The 21,579-nt window shown below is 46.8% G+C and overlaps 1 protein-coding gene across 28 annotated transcripts in view; it reads right to left on the bottom strand.

Moving 5' to 3' along the window:
• Positions 1 to 21,579, bottom strand: part of OCA2 (OCA2 melanosomal transmembrane protein) — a 460,826-nt gene that overhangs the window by 296,650 nt on the left and 142,597 nt on the right. For 27 of the 28 annotated variants that reach the window (XM_073995274.1, XM_065547634.1, XM_073995264.1 and 24 more), the window contains 3 exons: positions 20,244 to 20,391; positions 17,822 to 17,879; positions 14,550 to 14,658 (listed from right to left, as the gene is read on the bottom strand). In XM_073995274.1, the coding sequence (XP_073851375.1) occupies positions 14,550 to 14,658; positions 17,822 to 17,879; positions 20,244 to 20,391 (315 nt within the window). Of the gene's footprint in view, positions 1 to 10,956; positions 11,048 to 14,549; positions 14,659 to 17,821; positions 17,880 to 20,243; positions 20,392 to 21,579 lie in introns of those variants that run through there. The other variant, XM_073995281.1, reaches the window with a different exon arrangement.

The following is a 21,579-nucleotide window of genomic DNA, read 5'->3' as shown; positions in this document are numbered from 1 at the left end:
TGCTGTCTCCCTCCTAGACCCAGAAAGTGGCTGTGACTGCCCCAGATACCGGCTGTAGCTGCAACACCAAAGCTCAGAGTGAAGCTAATGGCTTCCATTCAACACCCGGAAGCTTCTGCATGGTTTCCAATCTGGCTAGGAAATGCCACAACTACATCAAGTGAATCATTTAAAAAGAGTTGAGGTTGGAAAGAATACAGATGATTCTATTTCTGAGCATTTTGCTTCAAATAAAGATTTCCACCAATGTGGACAGGCCAGTGCAGGGGCATGGGGACGCTGCTGACTTTCCCCTCCCTCTCTCTTCACCGTCCCCACACACTCTCTGCCCCAGAGGCTGACTTGTGCAGACCACATCAAAAGGTTCCATGCCCCAGGATGCCAGTCAGGCTCTGCCCTTGACAGCAGAGAGTAAATGTGCCTGCTTCTAAGTTTTTTATAAATGGAATCATAGAGCATATCCTCTTTTCTGTCAGATTTTCCTTTTGGTCAACATGTTTGTGAGATTCAGTCATGTAATACATTCATTTTTTATTTCTGTATAGTATTCCACTGTAGGACTGTCCCACCACGTGTCCATTCTCGGGGCTGATATCTGAGTTGTGTCCAGTTTGGGGCTATTGTAAATAGGCTGCTATGAGCATTTTCAGACAGTCTTTAGGTGTGCAAAGGTACATATTTTTGTTGGGCATACCACTATGAACAAAATTACTGAGCAGAAGATATACCTTATTCTAAACTTTAGTAGATGCTGTCAAATCATTTTCAGAAGTCATTGTACAAATGTACAATCTTATCAGCAATGCACGACACTTCCCACTGCTCTACAACCTTTCAGTACTTAGTACTATCCGTCTTTTATTCTAACCATTTAGGTGTGGATACAATGGCATCTCGCTGTGGCTAAATTTTGCATTTTACTCATGACCTACAAGGTTGAACACCCTTTCATATGCTTATTAATACTGCCAGTAATTTCAATATCTTCTTCCGTGAAGTGTCTAATTAAGATTCCTGCCCATTTTTCTATTAGAGGGTTCATCTTTTCTTATTGATCTATAGGTGCTCTTTTTATATTTTAGATATAATTTCGAAATGTGACAACGGATGCTTTTGCACACACTTTTTTTCACTCTGTGGCTTCTTTTTCACTCATTTGGTAGTATCTTATGAGAAACAAGCTCCTCAATTTAAGACAGTCAAAGTTATCAACCTAGTCTTTTACCATTAGCACTTTTCATATTCAATTTAAGAAGCTGAGTCACAAATATAAATAAGAAAAGGATGGGCCAGCTTACCCTAGTGATTGCATGTTATGCATGAATAGACTGTAAGGTATGTTAGTCGGTTAATGCTGCAATAAAGCTACATAACAACAAAAGGATTTGAGTCACATGGAGATGTTTGATAACATAATATGATGTGATGAAGACACTCAGCAGGATCCCTATTTTGCAGAGGCCACTGAACCTTCAGAGATCAGGTCCTCCTAAACCAAACGGGCACCCTGGGGAGGGAAGTGCCTGGAGCTGTGCCGGAGGGGGAGGAGGTCCACACCCACCTCAGCTGATGTGCCACCTAAGATCTGGTGAGGGTCAGGAGGTAGCTGAGCATCCGCCCTGTCTCACCAGGGGGCATTCGAGCCCTTCTGCCCACAACTTGCAGAGGCAGGACTCCAGGTCCATCGCTTGCTAGACCAAGTGGGCTGATGCCAGCTTTTCATCAGTAAAAGTGGCAAAACTGTTAGTTTTCTACGTTTGTTTTCCATCCCACTTCCAAAAACGGAAGGCAGAAAATTGTGACGGCCGGGTCAGGGAATGGTACAGCCCTCAAATATGCCATTAGAAGGCAGTAACTAAAACTGTCAGGACACTCAAGGGTTACTGTGCTCACAGGCTGGTAAGTTTCACCAAATATGAAGACCTCTAATGAGAACGCACAGACACAGACACAGAGGCAGGATCTCTGTCCTTGATAAACACAAGTACCGGTTACCCAGGCTGTCCCCTGAATGCCGGCTCACTCACATTCTAAAGCACTCACATTGTCGGAGAGAGAGAGTGGCGGGCTGAGCTCCCGGGATGGCCTGAGAGACACCTGCATCGACGCACATGCCCTGAGCACACTCAGGTCTCTGGCCTTGGGAGTGGCGGACTAGACTGAGCTCTGCCCCGGGGACTGCACAGGCTCATGGAGAAGACGGTTCACATACAACTGCCGCGATGGACCTGTGATGGCTACGCTAGCCTCACACACCAGGGTACTATAGGGGCCTCTCAGCTAAATCCATACGCTTGCCGAGGCCATGGCAGAACCAACCAGAGCTTAACTGAACGCTGGTGCTGTTCTGTGGCCTCGAGCATCTTTGAAACATGCTGAAAATCAAACAGGCTCCAAGGAGCTTCATGTTCCTGATGGTCAAACTCACGTGAACTAAAACGTCTACGACAAACATAAAAACGTCAGCAAGAAAGGAAGGCGCCATGACTAATGTTTCCTTAACTTTTTATTTTCACTTTTTTAGGTCTCGATGTCAAATGATTTTCTAACCTCTACTTTTAAAGAATTAACTGAAATGTTGGCAATGTTTATGAGTATTATTCACCACTCACAACAAGACTCTGCTAATATTTGTACTCAACTTCTGGTATCCTCAGGGCCTATTAAATGCAGTGATATTCGAAATATATCATGCTCCCTGGATATCATGCAGGAGTAGAATTAAAATTGTGAGGGCTTAAAACGATGTCACCTCATTGTGGTTAAATTCTGCATTTTACGGATGACTTATGAGGTTGAGCGCCTTTTCATATGCTCATTCATTCATTAAAACGAGTAAATTCTTGCACAAGAATAACTAAGCATAAAGAAATAATGCTAAATGCAGTTTAAGAATTCTCATTTTGCACTGGTGCATTTGGGCTTTGTTAAAGAATCAGGTTCATTATCACAGAGGCAGGCCCGTGCTGCAGGTGCGTTAGACGTGGTCAGGAATCGTGCCTTATTCACAGGAATCCCCGGTGCCTCTCACAGTGAGGAGTGGGTAAAAACACACTCACAAGTACCGGATCAACAAGTGAATGAACAAGCAGCTAAAGTGTCCGCATAAAACAAGGAATGCAGATTCTCAGAATGCCACACACCTTGAGTCTTCTTGCAGAAAGTAACATTTACTCCTCATTGCAGGTTTTCCTGTGGTCCTTGAGAACCACCCAGGCCACTGACTGCACAACTGCAGTGAGCTGAATTCCATGTGGATGCAGCCTGGAGAGGTGGGCCAGAGAGCAGCCTGACTCTGAGAAACACGCCCAGCTCTTCTAGGACGTCACACAGCTTTGCCATTGGGAGTGAACCCCCTTTATTCTCAGGCTCCTCAAAATCCAAATAGAATGCATTTTTGACTGATTCATTCCATGCTCACCAACATCCAGGCAGATTTTAGTCACCCCCACTGGTGGGCCACTATGTAATATTCTAAAGCACCAGATAAAACATCATCTCATGTAAAACGCTTAACAAATCGTGTAGGAGGTGTTTTGTATGTTGGTTCACTAGTAGCTTGTCAGAGCTTCCCACACCTGTCACTCTTCTCCCTACTGGACCCCCAAGAAGGTTTCCCAGCCCTGTAGTTAGGTGAAGCCACAAGACCAACCTGGCCACTAGCAATGGAACACCTAATTTCCACAAATGAACATCATAAACATCACCAAAAAACTGCTTTTTATTATGAAAAGTTTGAGAAGTGAATGGCCACAGCACTATTCTCTCGTAAGTTATTTCAATTCTTCTTCTGATTATTAATGTTGAGGAATTTAAATACGACCACAGTGTAGCTTCAGACAAGCAAGTGAAAATGTTGACACAACCTAACTCTTCTCAGCATTGTGACTGCAAAGTTAGGGATATCCTGAGCCCTGAAAAGAAGAATCTCTTGGTCCCAATATTTCTAATAATTCTGTAGCTGTGATTTCTCCAGATTTGGTTTTCTATAGTGAATATGAAGATTGTCCTTCTTATTCATGCTAAGGGGGAAATATAATTTACATAGAAAAATGTTAATATATATTGAGACAATGCAGAATGTTAAGGGTAATGACCAATGAAAAAACTGTAAGTAGTAACCATTCGACGTGAGAGGGTTAACAATTCTCTCGATGAATGCATGTCTAACACCTTACTCTCCCACTCATAACTCACAGATAATTTTATTCACATAGAGACCACTAACATCTCTGAAAAATCCACAGTTTTAAAGCTAATGTGGTACTCCATCAAAATTATCCACCATTTTAAAAATCTCAGCAATCTTACGGTTATACGCAGGCCTTTGTGATCCAAGCCATTTGGAATGAAAAATGAAGTGAGAAACAGTCATTAAATGAATTTGCTCTACCCCAAATTCATTAACCTGTGGATACTCAATGGAGGATACTGGCTGCATTAGTCAAAACATTTTGGAGCTAATAAAAGGAGACCACAACCAACATGAACCCCCGCATGTGGAGAATCATGACCAACCCTATGAAATGCCTCACTAGGCTCCTGGCAAGGATCCGGTTTTAAGCAACTAGAGGAGGGACACTGGCCTTCCTCATCCTCGTATCTCACAGTGTATACATGACGCTCAGGAAGGGAGACTCAAATGAGTAAAAATGCTCCAGAGTCAGGAACAAATCTCCTTCAGAGCGAGAAGGCTGTCGTTACTGTGCATCGCAGCTGAAATTTCCAAACAGATGGAAAAAACAAGTTCACGTGTTATTTAGTAAAAGAGCATTTCACAAATGGCCTACAAGCACAGAAAAGAGGCTCAATGTCATTCACCACTAGGAAATGCAAATCAAAGCTGTAATGAAGTACCACTTCACACCTGCTATGATGAGCAGAATCAAGGACACACACAGTAACAAGTGCTGGTGAAAGTGTGGAGAAATCAGAACGCTCATGCATTTCCACCGGGAAAGTAAAGGTACAACTGTTCTGGAAAAGCAATTAGCGGGGTTTCTAAAAGTTCAACAGAGAGTTGCATATGACCTTGCAATTCCACTCCTAGGTCAATCAGCTAATAAATGGTAAATTGTGATACATATTATATATTATTATATATATGTGATATATGACATATTTACATATATAATATACATAGTATAATATAAAACATATATATGAATATCATACAGCCAAATGAAATGCAGCACTAATCCATGATGCAACACGGATACACCTTGAAAATGTTATGCCAAGTGAAAGAAGCTGGACGCAAAAGACCACATGTTAAATGATGCCATTAAATGAGATGTTCAGAATAGGCAAATCCAGAAACAGAAAGTAGGATTAGTGGTTTCCAGGGTCTGGGGGTTGGGGAAAAGGGGGAAACAGTGCATCAGTGACTACTTTTGGATACAAGATTATTTGGGGAATGAGGAAAGTATTCTGGAACTGGATACTGGCAATGGTTGTACAACTTTGTGAATATACTAAAATACAATGAATGATATAATTTCGCAAGATAAATTTTATGTTGTATGAATTCTATATCTCCATTTTTAAAAAACTGAGTCATTCTCTCTCCCATGATTTCACTTCTTCAGTGTTATGATGAAATGTGGTAATTTTACCCATGGTGAGGATAATAAGGAAAGAAGCTAATTATTGTAATTGACTTATAAATCCAAGATCCATATTATATTACATCATATTACATTACCTTATATTGCATTATATCATCATTCTGAAATAATTTCTTGGATATTTACATTCATTTAAGATGAATATTTGATGAAAATTAGAATAGAGCCATCTAGGAATTTAAATATTTTTATTATCAGGTTAACACAAGCTGTATATAATAACTGACTTAAATAGTTTACATATATCAAGGATTTTTTCTAATATGCCATAGCCTTTCCAGTAAGAGCTGCTCATTTCTTTTGTGGATTTCATTAGGCCTCTCATCTGTAACTTTGTAAACCAAAAACAAATTTCTAAGCCCCTCAACCAACTGACGGACCCCCTCTCAGCCAAGGACATTTCAAAGAAATCCGAAAAACTAGTTCAGGATATGATGGGAGGGAAGGGGGTCAGCTGTGCCTCACTGTACCCTTCTCCCTCTGGAATTCAGGCACAACTGACCAGCATTCGTATTAAAACAGGGATCTTAAGACTGATAGAACAGGCATACCAATGAGAGACCAAATTCCAGCCTGAGTCTGGTATAGCATCACATGACAGACAGCAGGCCCTGAAAGAAATCCAAGTGTTTTACCCCAAAATACGTTTCTTTGACACATTTGGAGATGGCCCTGCAAAGCTGTCTTTTGTGGGGAAAATCTGTATTCTGTGGAGAATCCCCTTCCCTTTCCAGATCCTTTCCCTAAGACTCTGGTATTTTTTTAGGTCTGATAAGAGCTCTGAAACCTGCCACCTGGAGGCTTCATCTGCATGATAAAACCCTTGGTCTCTGCAACCCCATATCTTAACCCAGGCTCTTCTTTCTATTGATTCTGGGACTTTAGATAATAACTTAACTCTTTCAACCAATGGCCAATCAGAAAGTCTTTGAATCCACCTATGACCCCGCCCCCTGCTTCGAGTTGTTACACCTTTCTGGACTGAACCAATACACACCTTACATGTATTGATGAACGTCTTCCTGTAACTTCTGTCCCCCTAACATGTACAAAATCAAGCTGTAACTCAGCCACCTTGGGTACACGTTCTCAGGATCTCCTGGAGTGGTGTCACGGGCCGTGGTCACTCATTTTTGTCTCAGGATAGATCTCTTCAAATAATTTACAGAGTTTCACTCTTTTCATGGACACCTTGGCTATGGAAATTATCATTTTGGGCTTTCCCATTTGGTACCCTTGGCCTGTCTCTGCATCAGAGCTCTGAAGGTCTTGGTGTTTACATTAGCTGTGTGGTCCTCGCTGCCCCTAATGTGACTGAAACCACCTTTGCAGAAATTGTATCAGTGAGAAAATTATGACAGTGAGGGAGATCTGATCTATCCAACCCCCCTCTTGCCTTTAGCCTTCAAGCTGCCCTTAACTGTTCTTGGGCTTAAGGCAAGCTAACTTTGGCAGACATTTAGTTTATAGCTTAAATGATATCAGCCCTTCCCCAAAATTCAACTGCATTTGTAAAGCTAATCAAAGAACACCCGGATAGGAGGATAGGAGACACTGAATTCTGCTAAAGTGTAGACGTAGAAGATTACCAGCCATTATTCAGGAGGTCACAAGATATGCAACTTCCCCAGTTACTCCTGCAGATAGCATCTCTATCATAGAGCCTAAGACTGGCCTTTTGAGATACCTTTTCAGGGTTTCTGCATGTCTGAGACTGATGGCTCCATCTGGACTGGCCAGCTGCTCCTGCGGCTTACCCAGAAGTGATTCTGCGTGCAGAAGAACCATTTCCCACACCCCTGTGATTTACACCCTCGACCGATTGGCAGCAGGCGCCTACTGCCTAGCCACCCTCCCTGCCATTCTTCCCCAAAACTGTCCTTGAAAAACCTGAGCCTCCGAATCAGAGAGGCTGATTTCAGTAATAACACAACTCCAGTCTTCCATTTAGCCAGCTCTACATGGGTAAAACTCCGTCCCTACTGCAGTAACTCTGCCTCCATAAATCTGGTCTCCTTGGGCGGCGGGCAAGAGGAACCCTGTGGACAGTTACGTGAGTCCCTGGTAGAATAAATACAGATCCATCTCCCCTCTAGAGAAGACGACCTAGGAGAGCAGCAATGTGGCTTTTATGTTCACCACACGAGCCCCAACCAACCCCGAGGCCACTGCCTGCATGTGTCATACAAACGCATGAATGAGTGAGAGGATGGATATATGAATGGCTTAGCTGACATGAATCTCACTAGAAACTAGAGTGCATAGAATATATATCAGGAAGCCTTGGGAATGTCTGTCCAGCTCATAGCGACCTCCTCTAAGAAGTATGCCTCAGCCACCCCAGGCCACGTCTCACCACTTGCTCCTGCCCGCCTGCTCAGAATTTCCTGTGCCAGGAGACGAAAGAAACCAACCAGGCCAAGCAGACTCCTCTTCACCTGGGAATTGGGTATTCAAAATAGCCTTTTCTCTGGGTGTGGCTGAAATCGAAGTCCTATAAACTGGGAAACTGGTGAGGCAACCACTATTCTGTCATGAGCAGAAAAAAAGATGCACTAACCGGTCGCAGAGAAGCGAGGGGCTGAGGACAGAGCACTGCAGAGGCCGGGGCGGTGGGCGCCCTCCATCTGGACCCTTCCTCCTTCCTGAGCCTGCCCCTGAGGGGCCCCGTGCCCTTGGAGCCTGTCGGCCTGTTATTATTCTAATAATCCTCTATTTTGCTTAAGACAGAGCCAATAGATTGCTTTATCTGTAGCTAAAAATACTTTCACAAAGACAACAATAAAACTGCTCCACCAGAGGGACACCAAGGGACACGGAGAAGACCAGCAATTTCAAAACCATAATCAGGGGAATAATGACGGAAAATTTTCCAGAACTGAAATCTAATCAAACACATCATGAGAGAATCTGGGGTACATTCTGAACTAATTATCAAAGGAGGAGGCCTAGGAAACTGCTCATCAAGGCTCTAAATTTTAAGGCCAAAGATAACATTTTCAAGCCTGCCTTGCTGATTCTTTTCATAGGTTCATAATCAGTTATCCACAATCTTGAAACCCTAATTTCAGAAAAGCAAACTTTTTCTATATGTTTTGATGTAAAAAATTCAAAAACTCCTCACTTGAATAGGAATGAGGTTGTTTGCAGTCTTTATTTGTCCCATTTTGTGTAAATAATTGTGTTTCGCTGCGGAAATCATGCTCGGATGACAGGGTGCGGCCCTGAACCTCTCAGAGTGTGTTACATCATATCCAAAATTCAGTATGCTCACTGAATTATCTTTCTAAAACCACAAAAAAATCTGAATTTTGAAACTTCTGGGGCTCAGAAAGCAATACCCCAAAATGAAGGTCTCGGAAGCGTTAAAGCAAGTTAACGATGGCCTGAGAAGGACTCTGGGCTTCTGTATTTGAGTCCTTGTGATGAACCGTAACCTAGCTTAACAGTTAGACAAAGTGAAAGCCTATCTTAACAGTATGCATCTCTAACAATGGCCGAGTGTCGGCCAGTCCCCACAGCCATACTTCAACCACTCATAGGCTGCTGAATGTTCAAACTGTGTTCAAATAAGGCAACCGCCGGGCTGTAACCAATCTCACTGTTTCTGTACCTCACTTCTGACTCCCGTACGTCATTTTACCTTTTTTGTCTATAAGTTTGTTCTGACCAAAGGCACCCCTGGAGTCTCTTAGACTTGTTAGTCTCATTAGAGCCTTGATGAGCAGTTTCCACAGTAAATCTGCTGTGATTCTGGGGGCTGTCCGATTTGCAAATCATTCATTGTTCAATTAAACTCCTTTAAATTTAATTCAGCTGAAGTTTTTGTTTCATCAGAAGAAAGTTTTCTCTGCCCTCCTCCTGCCTGCCCATCTCTCAGTCCCATTCTCCCCCGAGGCTGCCAAAGAAACTAGAATCCCTCTTTCCCAAGGCAGGTCATAGAAACCAGAACTCTTTTCTCCAAAGCCAGCCATAAAACCTAAAGTGTTATTCTCATTGTATCCCCCCGCCTTTCTGTGTGAAAACCGGCCATGAAGAAACGGTCTGGCCTGCCTTGTTTGACCGTAGGTCCTACGACCCCATTCCAGAGAGGGGCCTGCCCCACACCCAGAAAGAAGGAGTGCTGCTCAGACAGGCCAGCAAGATTCTGGACAGACAGGCCCTGCTGGGGTTCCCACGCAGTCTATCAGCACCCAGTCATACCCCTTTTTCTCCAATCCCATTTCTACCCGGCTCTCCACACTTGGTTGAACCTAAATATTAACATGGTCAATGTCTCCTGTATCTCTGGGTCTTCATTCTGAAGATTCTTGTGTACGCACGTTAAATAAATGTGTGCGCCTTTTCTCCTATTACTCTGCCTGCTGTTAGTTGTTTTTTCAGCGAAACTCAAGAGGCCCCAAGGGGAAAAGTCTCCCTTGGCCCCCACGAAACCATCTGGCACCAAGGGCCTCACGCAGGGACTGCAGACCGCGGTGGAGCCGGCGCCCAGGCTGGGCTCGGTCCTGCGTGCTGTGAGGTGATGGTCCCTGCACGTCGGAAGCCACCTCTTTGCCGGATGGGTGTGAACTGTGACCCCGGCCCTTGCTCACCCTTCTTTGCCATTGTGCCACCTCTTGCACACCCCTGGGTCCCTCAGGGCTCTCCTGTAACCACAGCCAGCTCCACGTGGCCTGACCACCCTCACACAGATGCACCCAGAAGGCCTGCCCTGGAGCCCATGCCCTGATGCCTTCTCCGCCTGGGCCGCCCTGTGGGTGTGGTCGCACGGCCTCGGCTCATGCAGCTGGACACATGCACTCTGGCATCCCACGGGAAGGAGCTGAGACCAATGGGCCATGCGCATCAGCCAGTAAACATTCCTTCCTGCTCTACTCAACCCCACAAACAGCCCTGAGATGCACTTGGTACCTCCACTCAGACAGCCCTGCAGGATGGAGCTCCAGTGGCCTGTCACAAAGGCCAGCACGCTGGGGCAGTGGTGCCTGCGCTGGCTCTCCTCACTGCCCGGCCCCCATCCCTCACTCCTCTTCCCTGGGATGAAGCTCCTGGATGAAGAACACACATGTGAGCCTTTGCCTCAGGCTGTGCCCCTGACTGGGTCAGCCACATAGGAAATTCCCACATAGTTAAGTTGGAATCTGCGAGCAGTAACAAGAAGTTTGTTCGAAAATCCTTTAAACCTACACCTTGCTTCTATTAATGAACCAGGCATTAGCACCAGGCACCAGGAAGGGGAAATGCAGGCACACGGACCAGGTCCTTGAGTCTAGCTGGGAAGGGGGAGGTCAGAAGACAGAGGAGGAAAGAAATCAAGAGAATGTATTTACGGTTTGCAGAAGGTGCTGTGGAACTCCAGGGGGATTCTCACTGTTCCATGTGCTAGTCAGGGTGCGAGGCAGCTGGAACTCCCATACATGCTGTGGGAACGCAAAGGGGTTGGCCTCACTAGAAAACGGGGTGGCAGTTTCTTTTAAAATAAAATCCACACCCACCGTATGACACAGCAGTGCCACTCTAGAGAAGGAAATCAACCCAGAGAATAAAAACCGAAGTTCACAGAAAACCATGTACTCAGAAGTGTCTAGAGTAGTTTTTTGGGTTTGTTTTTGTTTTTGTTTTTCTGAAATAGGGTCTGGCTCTGTCACTGAGGCTGGAGTGCAGTGGTGGGATCTCAGCTCACTGCAACCTCCACCTCCCAGGCTCAAGCAATCCTCCTGCCTCAGCCTCCCAAGTAGCTGGGACTACAGGCACACACTATCACGCCCAGCTAATTTTTGTATTTTTTGTAGAGACGGGATTCTGCCATGTTGCCCAGGCTGGTCTCGAACTCCTGGGCTCAAGCAGTCCACCCTCCTTGGCCTTTCAAAGTGCTGGGATTACAGGCGTGAGCCACCACGCCCAGCCAAATGCAATGAACTACTGATGCACAGAGTAACTTGGGTGCACCACAGAGGCATTACGCTGTGTGAGACAAGCCAGTCTCAAACGGTGGCGTACGATCCGATTCTGTGTATACGACAGCCCCAAAAACACAAGACCATAGGGATGGAGACAAGATCAGTCCTTGCCAGGACCGGGGGAGGGTGGCCACGAAAGAACAGCTGAGAAAGGTCTGTAACAGAGCTGTCCTGTACTCTGACTGCAGTGGCAGTTACATAAATCTACTTATGTGTTAAAATCCATAGAAAGCTACATCCAAAGGAAAAGTCAGTTTTGCTCTATGATAATTAAAAAAAAAAAAAAAACAAAGAGAAAGAGTCAATGCTGTGTCTAGTTTAGGATTCCTAAATGAAGGAATGTTATCTGATGTCACATTTTGTTTCATAACGCGTTATTTTTTCATGACAGCACCCTGTGTTATATGCAATTACACTGTGTTATGTCACGTAGTGGACAGTGTGTGTACTGTATTAGATGATGTCATGTGTTACATCATGCACATCGTGTGATATGACGTCACTTCATGTTATATGACATCACATTGAACAAGGTCCAACTTACACAGCAGGACACACTGAAAACAGAACTCCTGGCCAAGCGTAGTGGCTCATGCCTATAATCCCAGCACTTTGGGAGGCTGAGGTGGGAGGATCACCTGAGGTCAGCAGTTTGAGATCCGTCTGGCCAACACAGTGAAACTCCAGCTCTACTAAAACTACAAAAATTAGCCGGGGGTGGTGGCGCATTCCCGTAATCCCAGCTACTTTGGAGGCTGAGGCACGAGAATTGCTTGAGCCCAGGAGGCAGAGCCTGCACTGAGCTGAGATTGCACCACTGCACTCCAGCCTGAGCAACAGAGTGAGACTCTGTCTCAAAAATATTTTTAAAAAACACTGTTACATGTAAAAAATTAAAAAGAAAACAGAACTTCGCCAAAGATAAATGATCACGTTGCTACTGGCTGAAGCCCTGGGAAGATCTTGTGTCCATTTTGCCCCCGTTCTATCAGAAAAGTTCTTATCACTCTAAGGAAACTGTATTCCATTAAAATATATGCCAATCAAACTCTTCTCCTAGTCAACCTAACTTATCTTGATGAATATGCAAATATCTGGATCCCCAGATAAAATCACCTGAACGCAAACCCCAACTAAAAACAAAACAGGATTTAAAAGCAGAAAATAAACATGACCATCATCCACAGATGTAACAACCACACAAAAGGAGATGAGACATTTTGTAAAAAATGTAGACTTCCCGGCTAAAAGTTTCATAGTAACCAAGATTTTTAAAGTCCATATAGTTAAAGATGTGACTTTACGTATTATTGTTTTTTATACAAGGACTGTTGCCAAATGTTAATTGAATGCAAGCTCTTGTATCTTTTTAGTTTTTAAAATGCCTGCTATGTTCTTCTAAAGTAGACTCTCAAATAAGGAGCAAAATTATCTGTGAACACCTAATGGAACCTCTCTGCCCACAAAACACTAGTTTTTTAAATGTGTAATTACCAGTGGTGACTACCTAACATTCTTTTAGTCATTAGGTTTCTAATGTTAAAATTACATTCGGCCTGAGGTGTAATGAAAAATAATTACACTGCAGCAATTTCTAGATGTAGTCCACCAAATACAATTGAAATTCACAGTACCGTTACCACTCCAGCTTTGGATCATTACCTCATCAGGATTCTAAGCAGACCGGCTCTCAGGTGTGGATATATAATACCTGCCAGCTTGAACCAAGCCCAGGACACCTGGCAAGTCGGATTTGAAATTATCAAGGGAAAGAAATTGAGGGGCTGTGAATACATAACATAAAGCTGGACCTCCAGTCAAAAGCACGTACATCATGTGTTGTATGAGAATCTAGAAATGTGGCTTTTTTACATAAGAGAAAAGGAAAATCAACTTCTGGCCCATGAATTTCTGATGGTTTCCAGGAACCCCAGAAGCAATAATGTGGTGCGAATCACTGAAGCTTGCGGCATTATCCATCTATTTTACACAATTAAGAGGCTTCGCTTTCTATGGCAGCTGCACTCCTCAAATTTCACAGTGAATCAAGGTTTTATACAAAATAAGATAAAAGTTGGATATTTTAACCATCTTAGCAGAATTCACTTTTGAAGGAAAACTATGGGTAAAGCTTTGGTAAAAGAAAAGACTATGACCCCACCTCAAATTTATGCTTCTTATAAACCTACACTTTCATGTGGGTGGGTTTTGTTTTGTTTTCAATAAGGACACCAATGGAGATAACTGTGAAATTGACAAACGCCTAGGAGAATGGAGAACGTTTATGGAGGGTGGAGGAGGCCAGGGGTTGACAAGCTCTGTGGTGAGCTCCCCCTGAGGGAGCCACATCTCAGGTGGGGACAGGTCCTGGCCATGACACAGGCTAGAGAAAGTGGAGAGGTCTGAGAGCCATGGGTGTGGTGAAAGTGGGAGAAGAGAAACCAACAGTGGCTGGTGGGAGAACAGTTTCATGGGCCAGATGCACCCTCAGTCGAGGCAAGTGGGCCCTGCAGAGTGCTGACCATTCGCCAGGGCTCTCCCGAACTCCTGAACAGGCTGTCACCTAACTGGCACGGCAGGCGGCACAGAGGGCAGCGCTGGCCTTGCCCATGTGGCTCCTGTCTCTTCTGGGAACCATGTACAGATGTGGTAATTAACTACAATAGACAGGACAGTGCCCACTCTACATTCCTCCTCATGGGCATCCCTGGAGGGGCCGAGGACCCATGGCACAGAGTCTAAGGGGCTGGAGATGCATCTCTCTCTCCCTCCCTCCTGCCCAGGAAACCAAAAGGAAAGGCGCCTTCTTCCCAGGGCCGGCTGCCCACCCTCCATCTCAAACCTCTCTGGCCTCCCACCAGCCCAGCTGCCCGTGGGTGAAGTCAGTGTCTGGGAACAGACTCTGAAACCTTCCCATCCAGAACGTGACAAAGCCTATGAACAAAAGCTAAATTAGACTCACCAAGATCAAGATGAATGCCAGGGACAAACGAATTGAGGAAAAACACGAAGATAACAAATCCCAACACGGTCAGGCATTTGGCGAGCAGGATCCCGTCGGATATCCTATGCTGTAAGAGAGAAACCACAGCTCACTGTCTCTGCACAACGTTCTGACTCCTGCAGGGCGTCATAACCTACGCAACTGGAATCATGACAGATTGCACGATGATGAAAAATGTGACCTCTCAAACTTGAAAGAAAATGACAAAGTACTGTGTTACAAGGAAAACCGGACAGATTCAGGATTACTGCATTCAAAATCTTTATGAAAGATAGACACAGCAGATGTCAAGAGTAGTACAGCCCTGTTATGAAACACCTGGCCAGCAGGTATCAGAGGATGACGGGGCATTTCTACAGGCACCTGTGGTGGCAGCGCCGTCTTCACTGTTCCTTTCCCTACCATGCCAAGCATACAGGCAGGGCAATGAGGCTGAGCCTTCTCACAGAACTGTGACTCCCAGATAAGGCTCTGGCCATGCTCTTGACATGACATGCACGAGGCCCTTGGAACGCAGGTGGTGCACTCAGCGCTGGGATGACACCCACGGGAATCCGCCCAGTCACAGGGGAAGGGCAGGCCCTGAGGCATCTCATCCTCTGCAAGGCCTCCATCAACCTGGGAGTCAGCACAAGACAGGGCTCTCCCTGTGAGGCCTCAAGGGTACTGTGCCCCACAGGCCACGGCTGCAGGGGGCCAGGGCAGGGAAGCATGCACAGATGGGCACCTGGTTGGCCTGCCCCGTCAACCAGGTCTCCGTGGAGACAGAGTCTGGCTCTGTCACCCAGGCTGGAGTGCAGTGGCACAGTCTCGGCTCAACGCAACCTCCGCCTCCCAGGCTCAGGTGATCCTCCTACCTCAGCCTGCCTCCCAAGTAGCTGGGACTACAGGTGTGCACCACCATGCCCAGCTAGTTTTTGTATTTTTAGTAGAGACAGGGTTTCACCACGTTTCCCAGGCTGGTCTTGAACTCCTGGGCTCAAGCAATGCTCCCACTTCTTCCTCCCAAAGCGCTGAGATTACAGGTGTGAGCCACCACGCCTGGCAAGCATCAGATCCTTTCTTGAGTCTGGTCCCACCAGCACACCTGTCCACCCATCTGTCTACCCACCAGCACACCTGTCCGCCCATCTGTCTACCCACCAGCACACCTGTCCGCCCATCTGTCTACCCACCAGCACACCTGTCCGCCCATCTGTCTAGTCTGTCTAGGTGGATAGATGCAGACAGCAATGATGACGGATGTTGACATCTGTAGCTTTGTAGATGCAGGTGGATCTAGACATCTGTCATCACAGCAATCTACAGCTATCTGGATTTGGACAGATACAGACATGTAGATATAGACACAGAGAGGTAGAGCTAGAACTACAGAGAGATTTTCTCTCTTGCTTCCTCTGGTCACATAGGTAAAGCTGCTGCCATCAAAAACACATAAAAGCCCCTCCGTGTCACAACAGCTCTGACACAGCCCCTCCACCATGTGCAGTGAGGCCACTGGTGAGCATCTGCCCCTCTCTGCCCACTGCAAAGGCTCATGGCTCGGCCAGCCCCTTCTCATCCTCCCCGTCACCCCTCTGGGGAAGGCTGATGTTCCTGCATGATTCTGTGCTGAACAATCAGGATCACAGGAGCATGGCAGGAAAAGGATTTGAAATGCTCAGAGGAGAGTGATGTGGGTTCTCACCAGGCTTTGAAGGGAGGCACTGCAAACCTTCCCTGAGGTTGCAGCAACCACAGAAAGCGGCTATTGCCACGGCCAGTGCGAAGATCGGAGGTGGAGGAGCGGGCAGGTCCAAGAGCATTCCAGCATCCTGCAGCTCACGGAAGTGGAGAGTTTTCAGGCGGCATTCACATTTGCTCCTTCTAGATACCTGAGGTCATTTCTTTTTTCTTTTTTTTTTTTATTTCAATAGGTTTTGGGAAGACAGGTGGTGTTTGATTATATGGATAAGTTCTTTAGTGGTGATTTCTGAGATTTTTGGTGCTCCCATCGCCTAAGCAGTATACGCAGTACCCAATGTGTAGTCTTTTATCCCTCGCCCCACTCCCACCCTCCCCCCAAGTACCCAAAGTCTATCATATCATTCTCATGCCTTTGTGTCCTTGTAGCTTGGCTCCCACTTATAAGTGAGAACATACGATGTTTGGTTTTCCATTCCGGAGTTACTTCACTGGTCTCCAAGTCCATCCAGGTTGCTGTGAATGCCATTATTTCATTCCTTTCTATGGCTGAGTAGTATTCCACGGCACGTACACACACCACCCCCTAGGGTCGCTTCTGTCAGAATTCTTAGATGTGATACAGGGATGCTGCCAAGGCTTCCCTCTCCATTTCATCTCACCGTAGTCCTCGTGCAGGTGCACAGAGAGGCACACGGTTCTTCTCCAGCTCACGACTAAAACACCACAATCTAGCAAAGCAGGCAAAGTATGAACTTGGGGCCTGCAAGAATATCACAGCTACACCTTTCTTTTCTAACCCTGACCGTCTACATAGGACAGAGTGTGAAGGCACTGAGGCACCTCATCAGATCGCATCCAACATCTTTATGGAAAATAGACACGAGAGACGTGAGGTGTGCTGAAGCCCCGTTAGGAAACACCTGACTCGCACATAGAGTGTGCCCGTCATAATTAGAGCGGGTGTTCAGTCTCTCCCTAGAAGATAAACCACACAGATCTGAAACGTCACCGAGATGCAGATGACTCCCAGCAGATCTCGCGCAGAGCTCTCTCGACTGGGTAGGGGCCCTCTGTGCTCATAAATGGGCTGAGAAAGAGCCAAAAAAAAAAAAAAAAAAGCTCTGCCCCAAGAAGTCGGAGCCGTCGGCAGGACACTCACGCATCCTATGTCCGTCCCTAAAGCTGCTCCACTTCACGCAGCACGCCTCGCCGTCCCCTCAAAGTGTGAACTCGGGCCTGCCCTTCGGGGCCAGGAGAGGGCTGGTGGTCAGGGACACCCGCTCAGAGGGCAGGCCCCGCAACGCGCAGGGAAAGGGAAAGGCCCTACGAAGACGCTCGCTTTCCACGTCCTGACAAGATCAGCCTGCTGTCTCCGGAAAACATTTCTCCCCATTCACTCAAACATATAAATTGCAATGTCTTGTGTACGATCACAGAAATAAAAAGAGAAACGGCGTTCGGTCATGTGAGGGAAAGGAAAGGCATTGCTCACTCTCTTCTTGGAGAACCGAATCAGAAATCCCTGAGAAAAGAAAGCTGCGTACCTTTTTCTGGAGTTCCTGGATATTGGTCTCCCAATTTTTGTCCTCCTGTGAGATCTGTCTGAAAGAGAAAAGAAGAGACTCGTTACTTCCCTGGTCACGTGGAGCAGCAGCCCCAGCACTTCGTCCCTGGACGCCGTCTGCGACATGGCCTGGTAGGACTAGTCATGGGGGGTCAGTGGGCTTCACTGGTTGGCTGGAAAGGGCGCTCACTCTTTTCCCAAAAAAAATATATGTATATAATGGCCTGAATGACGAAAGAAGTGTGTGTGAGGGGGTGTGTGGGACAGCTTGCGCACGGGACGCTTCATGAAAACCCCACATCAGCACACGGACAAAGGCAGCGACCGTCAGCCTCTTTATTTTCCTCTTTACGTGCACTTCTACGTTCCCGAATCTCTTTGTTTCCAAGATGAGGGCACTGAACCTGTACAACTCTTACAACCAACTAAAGAAAAACATGGTAAAAGAAATGTCACTTGCTTTAACGTTGATTTTCATCAATCAGTGATCACTTCTACGCCTGAAATCCGAGGACTTTGGGAGGCCGAGGGGGAAGGATCGCTTGAGGTCAGCGGTTGGGGAAGATTGGCTTTGAAGGCTTTTCTGTCTGTGCGGCTCCTGCTGGGGTGGTCTCCTCCCGCCTGTTTCAGCCCCTTTAGTGGCTCCCACTTGCCTCTCCTTTTCCATGTTTCTGACTCAGCCCACCCTCCTGGCTGACTTCCTCCTTCACCAATTAGGGAAAAGGGGCTGCACAACGAAGAATGCAGTTTTAGTATCAAAGGAGGCTGACCTCACAGCCGGTCTGGGCCGCAAAGAATCACAGCAAACACAGTCGAATGATTCTGAGGACAATTTTTAAAAAGAAAATGTAAAAATAAGACCTGCAGGGGGGCATGGTGACTCACACCCATAATCCCAGTACTTTGGGAGGCCAAGGCGGGCAGATCACCTGAGGTTGGGAGTTTGAGACCAGCCTGACCAACGTGGAGAAACCCCGTCTCTACTAAAAACACAAAATCAGCCAGGCGGGTTGGCACCTGCCTGTAATCCCAGCTACTTGGGAGGCTGAGGCAGGAGAATTGCTTGAACCCAGGAGGTAAAGGAGGCAGAGGCTGCGGTGAGCCGAGATCATGCCACTGCACTCCAGCCTGGTCAAGAAGAGCTAAACTCTGTCTCAAAAAAATAAAAAAATAAAACCTGCAGAGCCCAACCTTGCCTTAGGACACCTTCATGGTAATCTGCTTCTCAGCAACTGTGTGGCCTTGGGAAGCCACGCCCTCCCCAGGTCTCAGTTTCCCCATGTGTGACTGACACCAGATGAGCTGATGGGAACGTGGTGAGCCTCGGAGCCCACGTTTCCTCATGTTTGTAACCTGAGATGCACTAAGCGTGTCTTTAACACCCAACACCAGGACAATTTACTCTACCTCTAATTTATAAAGCGTCTTCCTCTAAGATCTGCGCCTGCTCCCAAAGGTGGTCATTTTTTCCCCAGCCTGCAACTCAGAGCCTCCCTGTGGCCTGAGGACACTGGTCCTGCTGCTCCAGCACTGCTGGGCGAGGTGGGTCCTGGGCCGGGGATGGAGCCAATGCCACAGAGCCAGCACTTCCTCCCGGGATTGTGTGGGACTCCGTGGGAATGCCTGGGAATCCTCCCACCAACAGCCAGACCCTGAGACACCCATGCAGGGCGACCCCTCAGGGCTCAGCAAATGGCAACATGCAAGACCATTCTAGACTTTGTTCATAAGGGTTCACATTTCCCTTTGCCTAGATGGACACCTCCACCCACTCGTAGCTCAGCTGTGGGGACGCTTCCGCTTCGGCATCCCTTGGGGGGTCACCAGGCTCCTGCTTCTTCTGTCTGAGCTTCCAGAACAAAGACTGCTTGGAACTCAGCACCATGTCACAGCAAGGAGAAAAAACACCAATTCATGGTTACCCTTTAAGTCCCAGCTTCGATTAACAACAAATGCCAGGAAACAAATTGAGTGGGGCTTTCATAGTCTTTCGGGTGCCTGAAAATCAACTACTGGCAGAATATTTTGTCCGATTAGTCTTTGCGTTAACGGTTTTTTGTTTTTGTCATGCAACAATTACCATGTGGAGAGATGGGACAGCCCAGCGGTTGAGACTGAGCTCCATCCCCAGCCGCCACTCCTTCCAAGCTGCACAACCCTGGGCACGCTGCTCAAACTCTGAGCCTCTGGTTTTGTGTTTCATTTTGTTTTGTTTTGTTTTTGTCCTTAAACTCGGCTGTGTACCCCCTGCAGAGCTCAGTGAGGGTTAGATAAAATGCACTTAGCACAGTGTGTGTCACCTAAAAATCACATATTAGTATACAGCTAGTGCCGCTGTTTTGTAGGGCCATGGAACGTTCTGCTGCACACCGGCACAGTCTGAGCAGCACCCCGCCCCGTACCTGTGGAAGGTGTGCAGCCTCCGGGCGAGCAGGTGCTCCAGGGCCAACACCTTCCCCAGCAGCAGGCGGCGCACGGCAGTCTCCTCGCGGCTGGCCGGGCTGATGCGCTGAGCGGTCAGGCGCCAGACGTGAATCTCGTGCTTCAGTTCTGCAGAGAAAGAAAAGGGAAACTTGAGTCTCCCACGACCTCAGACATCAGCAACACCCTCCTCTGCTCCCCACACAGCCGAGGCCTGACGGAGCAGACACACACTCGAGACGTGCAGGTAGCCCAGGGTCACCCAGAGCTTCTCAGCACCCGAGCTATTGCCATGCAGCCCAGATGACAAAGCTGACATGTAAAAATTATCACAAAAGCGAAGTAAGGCCATTTCAACCCTTTCCGTGAAGAATAAACTCCTTTCTTGAACAAACACATCAAAGCTAGCGCCCAACAACCTTTTCCCCTTCTTGCAGGAAATATTTCGGATCTGCTTCCAGCCAAAATCTAGACATTGCCCAATCTTTGAGGGGGTTTCAGGAGCAGATCTAGTGACAACTGAAAACACAAGTGTAATTCTCAGGAGAAGGTGCTCAGGGCTCCCAGCAGGGCATCTGGTAAGCGGCGGAAGAAGACAGGGAGGCGCCCTCCAACCAGGCCCCACTGAGCCTCTAACACAGGCGAGAGAGGTAGACGACCTGAGGAAATGCTGAAATCTACAGAACGAGCAGAATTTTCACCCATCACTGAATTCAGACACCTTCTGATAGAGAAGAGTAGAGAGAAATGATGTGTCAATTCATGGCCTCTTAAGATATTCAAATACTTCATCCTGGCTAACACGGTGAAACCCTGTCTCTACTAAAAAATACAAAAAAAAAAAATTAGCCGGGCGAGGTGGCGGGCGCCTGTAGTCCCAGCTCCTCGGGAGGCTGAGGCAGGAGAATGGCGGGAACCCGGGAGGCGGAGCTTGCAGTGAGCTGAGATCCGGCCACTGCACTCCAGCCTGGGCGACAGAGCGAGACTCTGTCTCAAAAAAAAAAAAAAAAGATATTCAAATATTTCATGAAAACCTACATTTAACCTCTATTTTACTGTTAAAAACATGACATGTTTCTTGAAATATCCATTAAAAGAATATAAGAAAGCACAATATTTTCATGAACCACCCCTTACGTGCAATGCCCCACACTACCTAAGGTCACACGAATTAAAGATGAAAAGACAAAGCCTTTCAAGCAAGTGCTGGGGCACCGGAAGAGCAGCTCGGGGCAGATTCAAGGCGATCACCCAAAGACCCGGGAAGCAGCACGGACACGGTGGGTTCAGTGGAAAGCGAAAATGCCACCTTTCAGC

Source organism: Macaca fascicularis, chromosome 7, assembly GCF_037993035.2.
Source record: "Macaca fascicularis isolate 582-1 chromosome 7, T2T-MFA8v1.1".
In the NCBI taxonomy this organism is placed as follows: Eukaryota; Metazoa; Chordata; class Mammalia; order Primates; family Cercopithecidae; genus Macaca; species Macaca fascicularis.
This window is presented reverse-complemented; position numbering and strand designations above follow the sequence as displayed.